At 43.8% G+C, this 14,705-nt stretch overlaps 1 protein-coding gene across 7 annotated transcripts in view; it reads right to left on the reverse strand.

Moving 5' to 3' along the window:
- Positions 1–2,404, reverse strand: part of NTRK2 (neurotrophic receptor tyrosine kinase 2) — a 203,262-nt gene extending 200,858 nt beyond the window's left edge. For 6 of the 7 annotated variants that reach the window (XM_085530321.1, XM_085530318.1, XM_085530320.1 and 3 more), the window contains exon 1: positions 1,609–2,337. In XM_085530321.1, coding sequence (XP_085386447.1) covers positions 1,609–1,817 — 209 coding nt within the window. In that variant the 5' untranslated portion in view covers positions 1,818–2,337. Of the gene's footprint in view, positions 1–1,608 lie in introns of all 7 variants that reach the window. The other variant, XM_015849248.3, reaches the window with a different exon arrangement.
- Positions 2,405–14,705: the final 12,301 nt, after the last annotated feature.

Here is a 14,705-nt window from a genome sequence, read left to right on the forward strand (position 1 = left end):
AATGAGCAGAGATGCCTACCTAGAAGCAATGTTTCTTAATGAAGCAATCCACTGAACATTAAGCAAATATCTGAAACAATAACTGCTGTAAGGACTTGGAAATACTGTTTCACTCTCATAGGTCTTAAAAATCTACTAAAGGTAGGCCACAGAGGAACAGCAAGGATGAAAACCCAAATTTTCTTCCCTAAACACACTGGGAAGTGCAGCAAATGGACTGCCTCAAACTGCAGAAAGGTAGCCCAAAGGCTATAGGATTAATCTAATATCACTAATAACACTTAGTGAATTTTTATGTTGTTTCTAAAGAAATCCAAGAAAGAGGAGAAGGAAGTAGAAATGAAACTGCGAGAAATCTGCACAGATTTGGGGGGAAATATTCCAGAAGCTTTTACAATAAAATTGTTATGTAAAAAAATCTGAAAACAGGGGCCTGGGAAGAAAGAGATGGAAAAAACAAATTTAGAAGGCTTTTCAACCCCAGGCCTTTCATCTGCATCTCTGTATCCAACATTTTTGCTCAGCAACAGTCCTTGCGCTTTTTCTCAGCTAAGGCATGCTGATGTCCCAGAGTGCCGGGATGTCAGAGGATGCAGGACTGAGCAGGAATTGCTATACAACCCCCTCACCAATTATCACCTGCAGGAATGGAAGGCATACACGGGCGAGAGAGAGAGAGAGAGAGAGAGAGAGAGAGAGAGAGACAGAAAGAAAGAAAGAAAGAAAGAAAGAAAGAAAGAAAGAAAGAAAGAAAGAAAGAAAGAAAGAAAGAAAGAAAGAAAGAAAGAAAGAAAGAAAGAAAGAAAGAAAGAAAGAAAGAAAGAAAGAAAGAAAGAAAGAAAGAAAGAAAGAAAGAAAGAAAGAAAGAAAGAAAGAAAGAAAGGAAGGAAGGAAGGAAGGAAGGAAGAAAGGAAGGAAGGAAGAAAGAAAGGAAGAAAGAAACTTTTTGCATCTTCTTCCCTATTAATGAGGGTTTCCTATTCCTCCATCACTCGCTAAGAGAACACTCGGCTTGCTCCCCTGCAAGCTCAGGACCAACTTACGGAGAAGGGCAAAGCGGGCTCGCACTCTTACGGCTATAGGAGGGAAGAGTTTGCGGCTTTCTCAGAATACGCCGCATCCCTTCCCTTTCTTTTTTATTTTTTCCCCCAACACAAAAAGGGTATAAAGTGAAGAGACCACTGAAGAGGGTGAAATCCCACTAAAGCTCACATAATTAAACTGAAGGCTCGAAAGTAAAATAAATCAATAACTTAAGACCTCGTCCGGGTCCGCCGCAGAGGTGCGCTTTGGGCTGCGCACACCCCGGGGGCAATCAGGGCCGGAGGCAGCACCGGGCACCCACCCCGCTCTGCGCTGCTCCGCGGCCGGCAGCGACTCCGCACCCACCTCCCGCCCCGCTCGCGGGGAACCGCACCGCGGCAATGGGGATTTATCATCCTACTGGGCTCGCACGAGTATCGCTGGGAAGCCGAGAGCAATTAAATCACAGCGGGCTTTCGGGCTCCCGGCCACCGCGGCTACCCGCGGAACAAGTGCATCTCCGCGCGGGGAAGTTGCCCTCCACCCGCCGCGCCCGGACTGGGGCCGAGGCCGGCCCGTACTCACATCTCGGTGACATTGTCATCCTCGGCGCTCCGCTGAGGCACGGGGAAGGAGGCGATGCCCGGCACTGGCTCCGAGCACGAGATCCGCCAGGAACTGCAGCGACAGGACGCGGGGCAGCCTAGCGCGCCCCGCCAGCAGCCCAGCACCAGGCAGCACAAGCCCCACAGCCGCGCAAGGCCGGGCCCCGGCCTCCGCCGCCAGGACACCATGCCGCCCGCTCACTCCAGCGCTACCCGACGGCCTCCTCCCGCTACTGCTGCCGCTGCCGCTGTTCGGGCGCACAGCCTTCTGCGCCGCGGGCCGGCACCCCGCGGCCGGGGATCACATGGGCTCGCCGCGCCGCAGCCGCAGCCGCCCCGCCGCGGTGCCCGCCCGGGGCTGCGGAGCGGCGATACTCGGGAGAGCGGGGCTCGGCGTGGCACCTGCCCCGGCACCGCGGGCGGGCAGCGGCGCCTCCTGCCCCCGCGGCGCCTCCAGATGATGCTGCAAAACGCTCCGAGCGGAGTGGCGGAGGCAGGTGGAGGAGGCTGCGCTCCTACCTGCGGGGGCTGGGGTGCCGCTGCCCGCGAGAGAGAGAGGCGGGATGCGAGCGGGGAGGGAGGGAGCAGCCCGCGGCGGCGGCGAGGCTCGGGGTGCCGAGCTCTCCGCTTCACGCACCGTCTCCTCCTCCCTTCAGCTGATAATAAAGCAGCCCTAGCTCCTGCTCCAGCCCAAGCCGGGGAGCTGCCGGCAAAGTGACGTGGAGCTGACGCAAAGAGGGGCAGAAACTCCACAAAATGAGCCTGAAATAAAAAAATAAAAAAATTAAAAAAAAAGAACAAAAGCAACTAGGGAGAGAGGAGGAAGAAGGGAAGGTGCCGAAGAGAGAGAGATACCCATAAGCAGTCTGCGCCGAAGCCTTCTCTCACACGCGTGCACACTCTCGCTCACAGACACACATACTCACATGCACACTCACACACCCCTGGGGGATGGGGAACTGCCCCGCCGCAGGTGCGGACTGTGGGTCCCGCTGGGCGCCACTGGACCGGCGGGTGGAAACACCTTGCCGAGAGGTAGCGGGCAGCTGCTGGGGCGGGGGTGACGGCACTCCTAGCCTCGGGGCGCTAAATGAGAATGCCTTAAGAGCCCTGGGAGGCGGTAGATGAGCGGCCCTAAAATGTCTTTCTCTTTCCCCAGGACGCCCTGTCCATCCCTCGGCAGCTCAGCAGTCTGGTTCTCCTTCTTCCCCTCAAATGTCCCCCCACTCTCCCCCCGCCACTATCGCAGGGTGCGGGTTTTCCGCAGCGATTTCTGTGCCCGGAGCCCGCCGCAGTGGGCGGCACTGCGCGCTCCGCAGGCGCCACCGCGCGTCCCGCCGCCGCCATAAACCGCGGCCGCGGCCGCCGCCCCGCGGAGCTCCGCAGCATCGGCGGCAATTAGCGCCCGACAGTCATTTGCCCACGCTGCCTGCCGGCCCGTGCTGTGCCTGGCTATGGGGGTCTCCTAGAGCTGGGGGTTATCATTTGGTGTAGGTCTAACCTACATGCGTGTATAATGTGTTTGCAGATTCAATGAGCAATCGTCTGGGGAAACTGGGGATTGCAGTGTTGGTGTTCTGCCATTACTGAGTCACTGTTCCTCGTGCCCTGATAAATAACGGGCAGTCACTGCTTCATGTTGGCAGATTACTTGCTTCCCTACATGCCATTATATTCAAGGATGGTGATGGCCCTTTCTTACTGAATTGCTAGGGCTGGGTATTTTGAAATGAGTAATTCAGGGTTCCACCTGAGTTAAAGAAAGAATGGTTACAGAATTTTCACTACAAAGATACAGAACAAGTTGTCACAGCGCTGTTTAGAAAGCGCTCAGGAATCAATTTGACATGTCACATATTAATTGAATGAACCCTCCGTTCTATTTGCATTTCTCAGGCTACGGAAAAATACAGTTCTTGCTGGGTACATTCATAGGCCTGACACAGTCACCGGCAGGGCTGTTCTGCTTACAAAGAACATCCTGCTAACACAGCCACAACCATACCTCTCCGGAACTCTGATTCATGCTTCTGTATAGGGCAGTGAGTAAAGACTGGAAAAAAGATATATAAATTAAAATAGTGTCAATCAGGTTACCATATTTACGTCAAATTTATTAGAAATCTAAATAAAATGGATGTATACATACAGGTCTTCTGCTCAGAATACAAATCTTTCCTGTCAGGCCCAGCATTCTGTCATTTCTATATAATACACAGGGAAGGCTCAGGGAGTCCTAATCAATAAGAATGTCCTAAACCCACATAGTGCAGCATAAGAATGGGAAAAAATCATGAAAATATTTTTCAAGCACAAGATATTTTGTCCATAGGTAACACGGCTCTGGAAAAAACTGGGAGGAGGGGGTATTCATTGTTTTAAATTAGGATATTTTTTCTAAATGGAATTGTTCACAGAAATATAGCAAGTAAGATTTTTAAAAATCCTAGGACAATGTTCTGTATGCAGTACTAGTTGGGATTTTTAAAGGATTTGGAGAAAAGTGTTTAAAGAGGAAAAGAGAGGGGGAAGGTAAATAGCACGAATGGCAATAAGATGTTATTTACGGGGAAAAAAAAGGAAAAAAAAAAAGAAAAGAAAGAAAAAAGAAGAAGAAGAAGAAGAAGAAGAAGAAGAAGAAGAAGAAGAAGAAGAAGAAGAAGAAGGAGGAGGAGGAGGAGGAGGAGGAGGAGGAGGAGGAGGAGGAGGAGGAGGAAAAAAAACTGGAGAGAGGTCTCTAATTCAATTAAGCTTCCAAACCTTGGAAAGCACTGCAAACCTGAAATACTGTTCTGCAGAAAAATCTGCTTCCAGCTCTATGCCTGATTTCATCTTGGTGAACACAAGAACATCTGCTCTTACAGGCAGTAAATACTCATGGTAATGATCTTAATGACTTTGTGACAATAAGCTTCCATTTTTCTGATTTTGTATGGGTTCATACTGGACTTTACTATCTCAGAGACGTATTGTGCCTGTTTTCTGGGATTTCTGAAAATTGAGAACTGTCAAAATTTAAGGTGGAGCCACACAGTTGGTTCCAGTAGTCCAGTGGATTAATGGTGTGGAAGAATGAAGCTCTAGAGATAAGATCTGGAACTTGATGAGCTGTGGGTGGGTATTAATGCTGGAACATGCACTTGAAAGCAGCATTACCAGCTGTTGTAAATGATGGTTTGGATTTTCCACGAAAGCATTGCTGAGGCACATGGCAGTCCTTTTTTAGAAGGGTTGGGGCTCACACCACCATCATCTCTACATATAGAGCTTAATGACATAGGTTGGTGGGTTGGGGGAAGATGGCTGAAATGAAGGGGGTGTTCCACCTGGAACCGCCACAGCTGTCCTGCAGAGCTGGGGAAACGGGTAGCTCCTCCACAGGCACGGCTGTGTGTCTGGAGTCCTTTAGTTCTAGTGTTGCAAGTGGCACAAAGAAAGTATGATAAACTCTATCTGTTTCTACATGAATGTATTTATCTATAAAGACGGCCCCATTCTTCTATGCTTTTTCTCACAGAGTAAGGAGAGTAGAAAAGCTTTGCTCAACTACTGCCTAACAGTTATTACCTAAAGGACAACCACAACCAAACCACCAGAGAATAGGAGCTTTCTGGGAGTGCTACGGGAGCACACATCATTCCAAAGGTGGTAAAAATAGAGCAAAGCCCTAAAAATGTGACACAGCAGCAGAGCGTGATCAGAGGCCTAGAAAATATGAAGTCTGTGTTAGGATAGAAAGAGCAGTTTTTTTTGGTGTTCAGGAGGTTGAAGTGCTGTACTACTCCTGAAATCTGCAAAGTGCTCTGTAGGGGGTAGGTGATAAATTTTTACCTTTACTAGATCGGACAAGAAATTATGGACTTGATTTACAGCAAGGAAGATTCATGACAGACATTATAAAAACTGATGTATTGCTTGTACTACAAAGGGGTCACCTCAGAGAATGCCAGAATCTCAAGCACCGAACCTGTTGAGGAGAGATAGGTGAGTATCTCCCCACATCAGGTGAGGCAGAGTCAAATTTGCCACTGTTAGTTAAAAACAAATTAACAACCTTGCAGATGTTCTTTTCCCTTGCAGTATGTACTTCTTTGTCCATTTTTTATTTTTTTATTTTTTACTGGTGTAAAGGAAGTTATGAGAACGTGTTCTGAATATGCTGAATAATCAAAGTGTTTTCTTGAAATTACTGTCTTGAAACCTGAAGTCATATACAATACATAAAACATCCTCATATATCATAGAATAGAAATTACAGAAAGTATCTGGAAAGATGCAGCATAATGTATTAGCACAAAAAAAGACAAGATCTGGAAGTTCAAAGAATTTCTGTAAGAGTGTTGTTATTCAGTTGGGAGTATAAGGAACTGTGCCATGTAGGCTGGGGAAAGGTGAGGGCATGATGCATGCTTGTGCCAGAGTGTCCTATCCTACCCAAACACAGGAGGACCAACCTTACATGTCAGCACTAAATCTGCAATAGAGGCTTTGCATCCTGCTTGCATTTTGCTTACTGCATGGGGATTCTGAGCAGTTAGAGGAGAGGAAGCATGGACCACTTGTAGGATCTCTTGATTTTATCAGTAGCTTTTTGCTAACCAGACTTATACGCTGATTTCAGTGCAACTTCCCACATGAGGATTTTCCTGCATTCAAACTAAGCTGTGATCAGAGGGACATAGCTGCAATATGACTCACAGAACACATATAAACTTAAATCTCAAATGTCTGCTATGTTGATAACTATGCTGAGATGACTTGACCCTCTTTCCCAATCTCCCACATCTTTTCCCTCAATAACGAAAATCGCTTCCACGGAGCTCTTTTCAGTACTACCTCCTAACTCAAGGTACACTCTAAGTGTCCCAGCCCAGCCTTCGTTATATGCAGTGTCCCACCCGTTTAAAGTTTCATCTACCTTCTTAATCGTCACTCATTTTGCAATGCTGAATAATGGATGCAATTTCTCCTTATCTTTTTCAAGCAGTGATTTATGTTTATTGACTTTAAAGTGGAGCTCAATCCTGCCACCTCGTGCTCAAGAAGATTAGCACACCACCTATCACAGCTCTAACAAGCAAGGAATTAAATGAGACACTGACTATCTAATAGCTGGTTCCAGCTGGATATTACCAGAGAAGTCACTTTGTTTGAGTAGACACTCTTCTAGGGGCACTCTTCATGCTTCTGTGTCACTTCTCACATCCTCAGATTGTTTCAGAGATGAGGAATGTCAGTGGCATCCCAAGCACATTAATAAAGCAAGGCATACACCCCAGACTCCTGTTCTGCCATCTGTGTCTGTCTCATGACCAATGTATTAAACAGAGTTTCTGGTAACTCTGTGTTAACATTTATCACAGTGTGCTAAAAGGGCAGCATTACATGATTTTCATCAAGAAACGATCACATCATGGAGTAAAGGCAAGGATTCTCCTCATTTATCACAAAAGCTTGTATTTTTTGAGAAGGTAGCGAAAGAAACGATTGCATGGAGCACGAACTTCCATTTTTGGCAGAACTTTTTCCTGTCTGACAGGACAACACAGCATCTAGCTCCTATCTAGATCACTGCAGGCTGCTACACATACTTCACTGCCTTGTCCACCACTCTTCTGAGTCTCCCTGTAGACAGCCAAGCAGGAGAGTTTCTTGACTGTACATGCATCCATGTACAGCTTCCTGAACACCTGACAGCAAATGTAAATGGCATTTTTACCTCTGCAATGGAAGGGCTGCCCAGGTGGTGGGGTCACCATACCTAGAGGTATTCAAGAAACATTTAGATGTTGTACTGAGGGACATGGGTTAGTGGGAAATATGGGTGGTGGGTGGTGGATGATTGAGGTTGGACTGTATGATCTCAGAGGTCTTTTCCCACCTTGGTGAATCTGTGTATTAGTGACAGGAATCCTAAAGCAGCTGATCGTCTTTAATATTCCATTTTGCTGATTTTGTCAAATGATATTCATTCAAGTTAAATTTTTATCACATGCATGGACTTGCTCAATCACAGCAATGATTAGTCCTCCAGATAATCCAACTTATTCTCTGTATGTCTATATGCAGACACATATTACAAGGCTCAATATGTGGAAAATGCAGACATAATAAAATCTGAAAATTATTTGACAGTTTTCTCCCAGTTTAAAAACAATTCAGACACAAATGATGATTTTTTTCTTTATTTTCGTTTTTGTTTTTGTTTTTTGCTGTACTGAGCCAATGATGCTTTGAACCCTTCTTTACAGTAATCAGTAAAATTAGTAAAACAAACAAACAAACAAAGCAAGCTCAGTTTCTGGTACAGTAGTTTAAAGGATAAGAAATCATCTGACAACTTAGCTATAGAACATTGCAAGTTAACTTCAGTTACCATTGTGAATTACTGAGTTACTGCTGTTCCCATTATTTACTGTCTTCCTATCAAATGGACTACATACCACAAATGTGTGTCGTTTGTGATTTTGGAGTTAAGTAGTTTTGCATGGGGCCAAGACATGATTTTTACTCCTTAACTTCTGGGCCAATAGGGAGAAATCTCTGTAGCCTATTAAGATAGAAATCTCTTAACTTATAATGCAGATCTGCTTGTCACAGCCATACCAATGTCTTACTCAAGCTGGGGTACCATCTCATGACATGGCTTGTTTCTCCAAGCGAAAATATTTCGTGTACAGTTGTGTGTATTGCTGATGGCACAGGAAGGACACAGTAACATGAAAAACTACAGATGGTGACTGAACATGCCTCTTCTCAAGATGCTATGGATAACAGCCATGAGGAGAGATAAGCAAACTAGCAGAGAGCTAGAAGCTCAGAAATTGTTTCCAACTCACCCATTTAGAACTGAAAGATCCTGATGGCCTGTAACACAGAGGTGAATTGAGGTAATTCTTCCACTTAGCTTCTCGATAATATATTATTGACAATTTGATAAATTTAATCTTACATCTGAAGGTCATGTATGTGAGAGCAGTACTAGAGCTGATGCTATGTAAAGTATGTAGGTAGTACTTCTTGTTAGCAATTTACTTTTTATTTTATTCTCCCTGTTTCACCTGATGTCCTACAGGTCCTACAGGCTCTTCCATATGCATTTAAAGCCATTGCACGATATTCACTATTTTTAAGACCGGGCAAGAGGAGAACAGGACTTCTGAAATAGAAGACCTACAGTTTTTATGACCATCAATCATAGAACAGTACAATATTCTGCTCTCAGAAAATGGCTGTCTCATTCTCTGCTTATGAAATCATCTCTTGATGCTGATAGAATTCGGTGCCTGACTTTTCTATGTGAAAAAATTGTAGTGACAAATTTACTACCAAACCATTTTTCTGCAGGGTTTCTGGTCCCTTTCAAGTTTGATTTCATTATTTAGTATGGAGTGGAAGCTATGCAGATCCCTTTGATTAATACCTGTTCCACACTGCTCTTTCTCCTTCAACTTTGACTAAGGCCACCATCCTTGCTAATTTTCTTCCATGGCTCAACAGCCTTTGCTGGCAACCAAGATGTTGTGATCTTTTTCATGTCTCCTCTGGAGCTTTTCCTTCCACCAGCACCCAGGTTTGGTAACAGGCCATAAGGGATTATCTTACATAATGCTCTGCTGGTTTCTATGGTACTTCCACTTGGTTTCCCACAGCAACCACACAATATAAGAGACATTTTAAGCTGTACCATCATCATCACTTCTTAATCCTTTTCATAAGATTCTGATAGTGTTGCTTCTTCGTTCAGGAATTGTTGAGGGACCACATGCTGCCAAATTTTCTGAAGTTCAAAGTTGCTTTGTGGCTTGGCAACATCTGAGTCAATGGAAAAGCTGATAGCTGCCTTCTAACAGAGAATGTCATAGAATCACACTATCTGAGAACATTTTGGTTTTGAAAGTGTTAGCATAATTTAATCTCAGGGTGTGGGGTTTTTTTTGTTTTGTTTTTTGTCTGGTTGTTTTTTTTGATACTGCCTCTAAATTGCTAGCTAAAGCAGTATACATCTGGCTCTCTGAAGCTGCAGAACTTGTTATATGTTACCTACAGTTCAGCAGAGGAAGCAATGCCTGTTGATTGCTAACAGTATTCAAATTAATTTAGGGTGAATTCAACTTACAGTTTAAGTCCTAAAGCTGAAATCGATAAAATATTCCTATTGCCATAACTATCACTTATTTGTTTTGCACAGCTTAGTACTCTGAATTTAAATGCTGCTTGAGTTGTACTTTTTGCCTTGGCCTTATGTTCCATCTGTTAGCTGAAACTGGTAAAGCTGCAGAAGTTTATAGCTATTTTCAGTGGAATTTGCTAGAGGTATTTGTAGGGAATATCTTTTTTAGATGTATGAAAGTTATCATTTATGTATTCCATTCATGCCTAAAATATTTGGTTATATCCCCTGTTTTTTTTCACACTGCACATTGATGGCTGAACTTTCATTAAATATATTATTCACTTGAGCATTTCCAAGAATTACAGAGAAAAAAAAAAAAAAAAAAAGAAGAAGAGAAGGGATGATTCTCCCCCTCTCACCTTTGTAACTCGTGCTGAAGTTTTTGTTTTCTTAGCCATAGATTACTCTAACACTTTCAAAACTTTAGGTTAAAATTTGCATTCCAGTTAAATGCATTTTTCCAAGGGCATGATCCATAACTTGTCCATAAGTTTGTCCTGAGTTCATGGATCTTTAAAGGGATTAAGCTGTAATTTTGCATAAACCAGGAGAGATGGCTACAGTCTTTCATTGTCCAGTAGTAGACTTAACTCAGCAGATTTCTGAGAATATGCCATAAGCCAGCTCCAATTGTCTTTCCAGTCGTTGCCTTCAAGTTAGTGAATCAGCTGTTCCAGTTCTTTGGCTGGGTCTCTGTATCTTAGAATGGTTCCCTCATTTCAAAAGCAATTTGTGAATTTTAGCAACCCTTCTATCAGTTTGGAGTTGCAAAGGCAATTCAGGATCTCCTGTTGAGAGTGACACTATAAGATATTTAAACCTGATTTTCTCTCATCATTCACAGTTTCATCACTCATCCTAAGTGATAAAGATTAAGTGAACTGAGTGAACCAAGACAGTCCTACACTTTCTTTCTCTGGACGCTGTTGCTTTTATTTCTCATTGACATGGACAACTCTATACAGGAGAGTTGTTCCTGTCAGTGGTACTTCTTCATTACTTTTTGTATTGAACTGTCAGATATCACATCTCATCCACACGATAGGCCTTCCCCCAAATTTTCTGCATAAGTACACAGCATAGAATTGTAGAATGGCTTGGGTTTGGGATTGGAGGGACTTTAAAGATTATCTAGTTTCAGTTCCTTACCATGGTCTGGGTTACCACCCACTAGATCAGGCTGCCCAGGGCTCCATCCAACCTAGCCTTGAACACCTCCAAAGATGGGGCACCCACAGCTTTTCTGGGAAGCCTGCACCTGTGCCTCACCAGAGGTTGATAAATAGTTTCCCCCTAATATCTAATCTAAATCTCTTTTCAATTTTGAACTATTTCCCCTTTTTCTATCACTACTGGGCCATGTGAAAAGACACTCTCCATCTTGTTTATAAACTACATTTATAAGCTCACTTGAAATACTGGAAGACCACAATGAGGTCTCCCAGCAGCCTTCTCTTTTCTAGTTTGAACAAACCCAGTTTCTTCAGTGTTCAGTCTGGAGAAGAGAAGGCTATGGGAGCTATCTTCCTATTTTTAAAGGTAGATAATAAACAGGAGGGAAATCAACTTTTTGTGCAGGTAGATAGCAATAGGAGAAGGGGGAATGGTTTTATACTAAAGGAGGAAATATTTAGATCAGATGTCAGGGGGAATTTTTTCACTGAGAGGGTTTTGAGGTGCTGGATGAGGTTGCCCAGAGAGGTTATGGTTGTCCCTTTTCTGGAGGTCAAGTCAGAAGGGATCATAGTATCATAGTCTCGTGCGGGTTGGAAGGGACCTTAGAGATCATCGAGTCCAACCCCCGGGATTCGAGCCTCTGTGTAGCAGAGCGGCACTTCTACCACTTGCGCCACAGGGGGGATTCGAACCCAGGGCCCCAGGGTTGCAAGGCGGCATTCCTACCACTGCGCCACCGGGGCACACAATCCTGAGCAAGCTGATGCAGAACTTGATCTAGAGGTTGGCAAACCTGCCTGCAGCAGAATAGTTGAAAATTGTCTTCCAAGCCAAGATACTCTATGATTCTATGATTCTATGATCTTCATGGCCCTTGTCTGGATCAGCTCCAACAGGTCTATGTCATTCTTTTGTTGGAGACTCCAGGACTGAATTCTGTACTCTAGGTGGGGTCTCACAACAACAGAGCATAGTCATCCTTTTGGCCAATGTTATTCTGGGTTGCATCAAGAGAAGAGTGAACACATATCGAGTGAGGTGACTCTGCTCCTCTACTTTGCTCTCATGAGATCCCACCTGGAGTACCATGTCCAGTTCGGAAGCCCTCAGCATAAGTAGGACAAGAAGTTTTGGGGCAGGTCCTCAGGAGAGCCATGAAGATTATCAAAAGGTTGGAGTACCTCCCCTACATGGTCAGGCTAAGAGAGCTGTGGCTCTTCAGTGTGAGGAGGAAGAGAAGGCTCTGAGGAGAACCTATAGTGGCCTACCAATTCCTGAAGGGGACCTACAGGAAAGCTGGGAAAGGACTTTTTTTATAAGGACAGATAGCGACAGGATGAGGGGAAATGGTTTTAATCTGGAAGACAGTAGACTTAGACTAGATATAAGGAAGAAATTTTTTACTGTGAAGGTGCTGAGACACTGGAACAGGTTGCCCAGTGAGGCTGTGGATGCCCCCTTCCTGGAAGCATTCAAGGCTAGGCTGGATGGGGCCTTGAGCAACCTAGGGGGTGGCGTCCCTTCCATAGGGACTGGAACTAGATGATCTTAAGGGTCCTTTCCAACCCAAACCATTCTTTTTCTATGATTCTATGAGCATGTTCTGAAATTCTCTACTAAAAAAGACTGTTTTCCATATACTTCTGCCTTTGAATTACCCTTTGAGGAAGTTTCTGCTGAGGTTCCTGTAAATATTTAGAGGACACAAATGCTGAAAGAGCTTGATCATAAGGCCCTTTCCAACTGAATTTCTTGTTCACAATTCTTGACCATCTTTTATTTCTGACAATGAAGTATAAAAGACTTGGAAGAGCATTCTCCTCAAAAGTAGTGAGAAAGTTCCCCTGCAGGTTCCAGTGCATCATAGTCCAGCATACCAACAGTGTTAAGTTCATCGACCAGTGGCCAGTAGCACTTAGTTGTCACCATGATTCAGACCAAAGATCATCTCTTTTACATGTAGCAGAAGCATTTTGTCAACTATATAACTGTTCAACAGCACTCAGTGTCTGTTTTTCAAGATTTACTACTATAGAATTCAGCTCAGTTTTTGCATTTGGGCCACTGATACTTACAGAATAATTGATCTGATTATTCTGGCTGATTCTCAACTACTCAGACCTTCTCCCTCCCTTTCTCAGTGGCTGTAGGCATTATAAATCTTCAGGAAATCGAATCAGTTCTGAAACATACGACCACAACAGTAACTCTACTTTTCTAGCACTGTCCTGACTAGCATGCAAAACCCACCTCTTCCCACGGTGCAACATTTCCTTATAGCCCCTGTACTTGGGACTAGACATCTCTGATTCAATATTCTTCTTGGCATAGGACTGTGCCTCATCAGTGCTTTGTGCAGTCATGTCAGCCAGAGATTCCCAGGTGTTTTTATAGCTAAGAATAATTTTCTCTAGCCATGTTTCACGCATGGCCAAACCCATTTATGTCCTGGTTTCACCCTTTAATGCAGGTACAGCTTACTTACAATTGGATGTACTCTCCCTTTCATTTTTGGCATCCACAATTGCTGAGCCAATCGGGGTCTTGCTACAGCTGCAGAGTTTACACCAGGCTTGGGACAAGCATCTGGCCTTACTACCGTTGTTTGTGTGAATAGGGCTGCAACTGTGATTTTGTCCACCGCTTTTTAAGGAAATTGGTCTAACATCCCACTTCATGTTGCATATAGATATATGTTATCTCTTCTGGGGAAGCTCTAGAGAGGTCACTGAGACCCTGTTTAGTTTTCCTTCCCTTCACTGTTTCTCGTGTTGTGTCCAGTCTGGATTTATTTCATGGATGGAACTTGTGCAGTATCCCCTACTTCGTTATTGTTATTATTATTATTCATTCATTCATTCATTCATTCATTCATTCATTCATTTTTTGTTTGTTTTTTTTTTAACCTGAGAGAGGATGTGGTAGTTGAAGGGTTTCCTAGGGCTTCAGTCTCCCACAGATTCCAGTCATAAGAGCCTGAACAATATACACAATCCTTTGCTTTGGTGTTTGAACCAAAAGCAGTATTTCCTGAAAGGCAGATGGCCTGATGGTTAAAAGGTTAAAAGCTTTGTTAAACATGTGTGTGTGTTGCCATTGATTGTGGATTTGATGGTATTTAAGTGTACTTTGGAAGGAAACCACTGATGTAGGGCGCTCTCCTTGTCAACCTTACTCAATTCCAGTGTGAAACAGCCTAACAGATTGTCAATTTATTAATTGACCACAGAGTGTGGGTCAAAGGACTAAAGTACACCAGTGGTAATTATTGTGGATTGATAAATCTGGGCAATTGAAAGTTCAAGGCTGCTTCAGCGTAACTTTTTATGTAGTGAGAGAACTGGCAAATATCTGGGGTTAAGTTTGCTCAACACTTATGGCTGAATGCCAAAGTATCTTTTCAGGTCATTAACTTTAAAACTCTGATCTGGAGATGTTGCTTCAGGAACTAGTTTGTCTTGGCAGGACAACATAGACTCAGCCACATGTGGAAAAACAAGTGTCACCATTCTGAAAGGTAGATGAGTATGATTATTAAAGTGATATGTTTACCAGAATACATGAAGTTCCTTTTATTGCTTGAGAATTTAACTGTTTGTACAAACGCTTGCTTTTTTTTCCTTTTTCCTTTTTTTACCTGATGTTAAAATAAGTTGTTCCTTCTTACCTAGTTCCATCAGAATTTCTAAAATTTGTATTTAATTTTTCAGGTAAGCATCAATAAT

This window comes from Coturnix japonica, chromosome Z (assembly GCF_054131305.1).
Source record: "Coturnix japonica strain WE chromosome Z, WE-NBRP24, whole genome shotgun sequence".
Taxonomy (NCBI): Eukaryota; Metazoa; Chordata; class Aves; order Galliformes; family Phasianidae; genus Coturnix; species Coturnix japonica.